The 4,534-nt window shown below is 58.6% G+C and overlaps 1 protein-coding gene across 1 annotated transcript; it reads left to right on the top strand.

The window, feature by feature from the left end:
• Positions 1 to 972: 972 nt before the first annotated feature.
• Positions 973 to 4,183, top strand: LOC115915910 (helicase ssl-1-like; the record flags this gene model as incomplete). Its single annotated transcript, XM_030969620.1, has 2 exons — positions 973 to 1,162; positions 3,986 to 4,183. Coding segments are annotated over exons 1-2 (294 nt in total), but the record flags the coding sequence as incomplete, so codon positions are not given.
• Between the last annotated feature and the right edge of the window lie 351 nt (positions 4,184 to 4,534).

Here is a 4,534-nt window from a genome sequence, read left to right on the forward strand (position 1 = left end):
ACATTGGGGGCGTCGGGAGCATTGGGAAAAAATGGGGGAAAATTGGGAAAAAATGGGATTGGGGACATGGGGGGCATTGGGGAAAGAATGGGGAATATTTAGTGAATTTTGGGGTAAAATTTTCGGGAATTTTTTGATTTTTTGGGGGTTTTTGGTGTCACCTCACCTGTCCCTCACTGTGAATTAATTTAAGGATTTTTTGAGTGGATTCAGGTGATTTTTGGGGCCAATTCGGTGAATTTTGGGGTAAAATCTTTGGGATTTCGGGGATTTTTTTTAGGATTTTTTTGGGGGGGTTTTCAGTGTCCCTCATTGGGACCAATTCAGTGAATTTTTGAGTGAATTTCGCTGATTTTTGGGGCCAATTCAGTGAATTTTGGGGTAAAATCTTTGGGATTTTTATTATTTTTTGGGGGTTTTGGTGTCCCTCACCTGTCCCTCACTGTGACCAATTCAGTGAATTTTTGAGTGAATTTCACTGATTTTTGGGGCCAATTTAGAGCATTTTGGGGTAAAACTTTCGGGATTTTAACATTTTTTTGGGGTTTTTGGTGTCCCTCACCTGTCCCTCACTGTGACCAATTTAGGGAATTTTTAATTCAATTTTTGGGGTCGATTTGATGAATTTTGGGGTAAAATTTTCACAATTTTGGGGTTTTTTAGGATTTTTTGGGTTTTTGGTGTCCCTCACCTGTCCCTCACTGGGACCAATTCAGTGAATTTTTGAGTGAATTTCGCTGATTTTTGGGGCCAATTCAGTGAATTTTGGGGTAAAATCTTCAAAATTTTGGGGTTTTTTGGGGGGGATTTTTTGGGTCTTTTCGGCGTCCCTCACCTGTCCCTCACTGTGACCAATTCAGTGAATTTTTGAGTGAATTTCGCTCAATTTTGGGGCCAATTTAATGAATTTTGGGGTAAAATCTCGGGGATTTTTTTGGATTTCCTGGGGGTTTTTCGGCGTCCCTCACCTGTCTGATCTCACCTGTGCCCAGGTAAGCTGCAGGCCCTGGACGTGCTGCTGCGCCGCCTCCGCGCCGGGGGGCAGCGCGTGCTCATCTTCACGCAGATGACGCGGATGCTCGACGTGCTCGAGCGCTTCCTCACCTTCCACGGGCACATCTACCTGCGCCTGGACGGCTCCACCCGCGTGGAGCAGAGACAGGTGAGACAGCCCACACACACCTGGGACACACCTGGGTGGGGTTAGACACACCTGGGTGGGGTTACATACACCTGGGATACACCTGGGATACACCTGGGATACACCTGGGGCACATCTACCTGCGCCTGGACGGCTCCACCCGCGTCAAGCAGAGACAGGTGAGACTCACACACACCTGGGACACACCTGGGTGGGGTTAGAGACACCTGGGATACACCTGGGGCACATCTACCTGCGCCTGGACGGCTCCACCCGCGTGGAGCAGAGACAGGTGAGACCCACACACACCTGGGACACACCTGGGACACACCTGGGTGGGGTTAGAGACACCTGGGACACACCTGGGTGGGGTTAGACACACCTGGGATACACCTGGGGCACATCTACCTGCGCCTGGACGGCTCCACCCGCGTGGAGCAGAGACAGGTGAGACCCACACACACCTGGGACACACCTGGGACACACCTGGGTGGGGTTAGAGACACCTGGGACACACCTGGGTGGGGTTAGACACACACCTGGGATACACCTGGGGCACATCTACCTGCACCTGGACGGCATCCCACCTGGGCGGCTCCACCCGCGTGGAGCAGAGACAGGTGAGACAGCCCACACACACCTGGGACACACCTGGGTGGGGTTAGACACACCTGGGTGGGGTTAGATACACCTGGGATACACCTGGGGCACATCTACCTGCGCCTGGATGGCTCCACCCGCGTGGAGCAGAGACAGGTGAGACCCACACACACCTGGGACACACCTGGGTGGGGTCAGACACACCTGGACACACCTGGGGCACATCTGCCTGCGCCTGGACGGCTCCACCCGCGTGGAGCAGAGACAGGTGAGACCCACACACACCTGGGACACACCTGGGTGGGGTCAGACACACCTGGGTGGGGTTAGAGACACCTGGGTGGGGTTAGAGACACCTGGGATACACCTGGGACACACCTGGGTGTGATTGGGATACACCTGGGTGGGGTCAGACACAGTTGGGTGGGGTTAGAGACACCTGGGTGGGGTTAGAGACACCTGGGACACACCTGGGTGGGGTTAGATACACCTGGGATACACCTGGGATACACCTGGGATACACCTGGGGCGCATCTACCTGCGCCTGGACGGCTCCACCCGCGTGGAGCAGAGACAGGTGAGACCCACACACACCTGGGACACACCTGGGACACACCTGGGTGGGGTTAGAGACACCTGGGACACACCTGGGACACACCTGGGTGGGGTTAGATACACCTGGGACACACCTGGGCACACCTGGGTACACCCCTGGGGGCACCTGGGGTTATGGGTGAGACACACCTGGACGTAGTAGCAGCTCCAGGTGTGTTTTGGGTGTGTCAGGTGTGCCCCGGGTATCCCAGGTGTGCCCCAGGTAGCTCAGGTGTGCCCCAGGTAGCTCAGGTGTGCCCCAGGTGTACCCCAGGTATCTCAGGTGTGCCCCAGGTGTGCCCCAGGTATCCCAGGTGTGCCCCAGGTGTGCCCCAGGTGTGCCCCAGGTATCTCAGGTGTGCCCCAGGTGTGTCCCAGGTGTGCCCCAGGTATCTCAGGTGTGCCCCGGGTATCTCAGGTGAAACCACCCTGGGACATCACCCAGGTTCATATGGGACACACCTGGGTGGGGCCCTGGTATCTCAGGCACACCTGGGTGGTATCTCAGGTGTGCCCCAGGTGTGCCCCAGGTGGGCCCTGGTATCTCAGGTAGTACCCCAGGTATCTCAGGTGTACCCCAGGTATCTCAGGTGGGACACACCTGGGTGTGCCCCAGGGATCCCAGGTGGTGCCCCAGGTGTGCCCCAGGGTGGGTGGGTACACTCTGGGGTGTGCCCCAGGTGTGCACCCAGGTGAGCAGAGACAGGTGGGTATCTCAGGTGTGCCCCAGGTACCTCAGGTTATCCCATCCCTGATAGGGTGCCCTGGCATCAGGTGTGGTGTGTGCCCTGGGTGGGTGTGCCCCAGGTGTGCCCCAGGTGTGCCCTGGGTATCTCAGGTCCATCCCAGGTGTGCCCCAGGGCCCTCCCCAGGCCCCTGGTATCCCAGCTGTGTCCCAGGTGTGCCCCAGGTATCCCCGGTGTGCCCCGGGTATCTCAGGTGTGCCCCAGGTATCTCAGGTGTGCCCCAGGTGTGTCCCAGGTGTGCCCCAGGTATCTCAGGTGTGCCCCGGGTATCTCAGGTGTGCCCCGGGTATCTCAGGTCCATCCTAGGTGTGCCCCGGGTATCTCAGGTGTACCCCAGGTATCTCAGGTGTGCCCCAGGTGTGCCCCAGGTATCCCAGGTGTGCCCCAGGTGCCCCTGGGTGGGATTGTGCCCCGTGGGTATCCTCAGGTGTACCCCAGGTATCTCAGGTGTGCCCCAGGTGTGCCCCAGGTATCCCAGGTGTGCCCCAGGTGTGCCCCAGGTGTGCCCCAGGTATCCCAGATGTGCCCCAGGTGTGCCCCAGGTATCTCAGGTGTGCCCCAGGTGTGCCCCAGGTGTGCCCCAGGTGTGCCCCAGGTATCCCAGGTGTGCCCCAGATGTGCCCCAGGTGTGCCCCAGGTATCCCAGGTGTGCCCCAGGTGTGCCCTGGGTATCTCAGGTGTGCCCCAGGTATCTCAGGTGTGTCTCAGGTGTGCCCCAGGTATCTCAGGTGTGCCCCAGGAGTACCCCAGGTATCTCAGGTGTGCCCCAGGTGTGCCCCAGGTGTACCCCAGGTATCTCAGGAGTACCCCAGGTATCCCAGGTGTGCCCCAGGTGTGCCCCAGGTATCTCAGGCGTGCCCCAGGCGCGCCCCAGGTGCCCTCACCTGCCCGCTCACCTGCGCAGGCCCTCATGGAGCGCTTCAATGCCGACAAGCGCATCTTCTGCTTCATCCTCTCGACGCGCTCGGGCGGCGTCGGCGTCAACCTGGCCGGGGCCGACACCGTGGTGTTCTACGACTCGGACTGGAACCCCACCATGGACGCGCAGGCGCAGGACAGGTGCTTACTGAAGATCGGCCAGACCGGACGCCCACATCTACAGGTGAGTGCACCCTGGGCAGGTGGGGGCACACCTGAGGGGTCTGGTGAAGGTTTGGAGTTGATACATGCAGGTATGGAGGAGTTATGGACTCACCTGTAGCACCTGGAGCTCACCTGTGCAGGTATTTGGGATTTGGGAGCTCACCTGGGCAGGTGTTTGGGAGTCAGGAGCTCACCTGGGCAGGTGTTTGGGTACCTGGGCAGGTGTTTGGGTACCTGGGCAGCCCCAGCACAGGTGCCACCGCAGATGGGCCACACCCAACGCGCCCACATCTACAGGTGAGCAGGTGGGCAGACCTGTGGGGGCACACCTGAGGGGGTCTGTGAAGGTTTGGAGTTCATACGCTCAGGT

Source organism: Camarhynchus parvulus, unplaced genomic scaffold (assembly GCF_901933205.1).
Source record: "Camarhynchus parvulus unplaced genomic scaffold, STF_HiC, whole genome shotgun sequence".
Taxonomy (NCBI): Eukaryota; Metazoa; Chordata; class Aves; order Passeriformes; family Thraupidae; genus Camarhynchus; species Camarhynchus parvulus.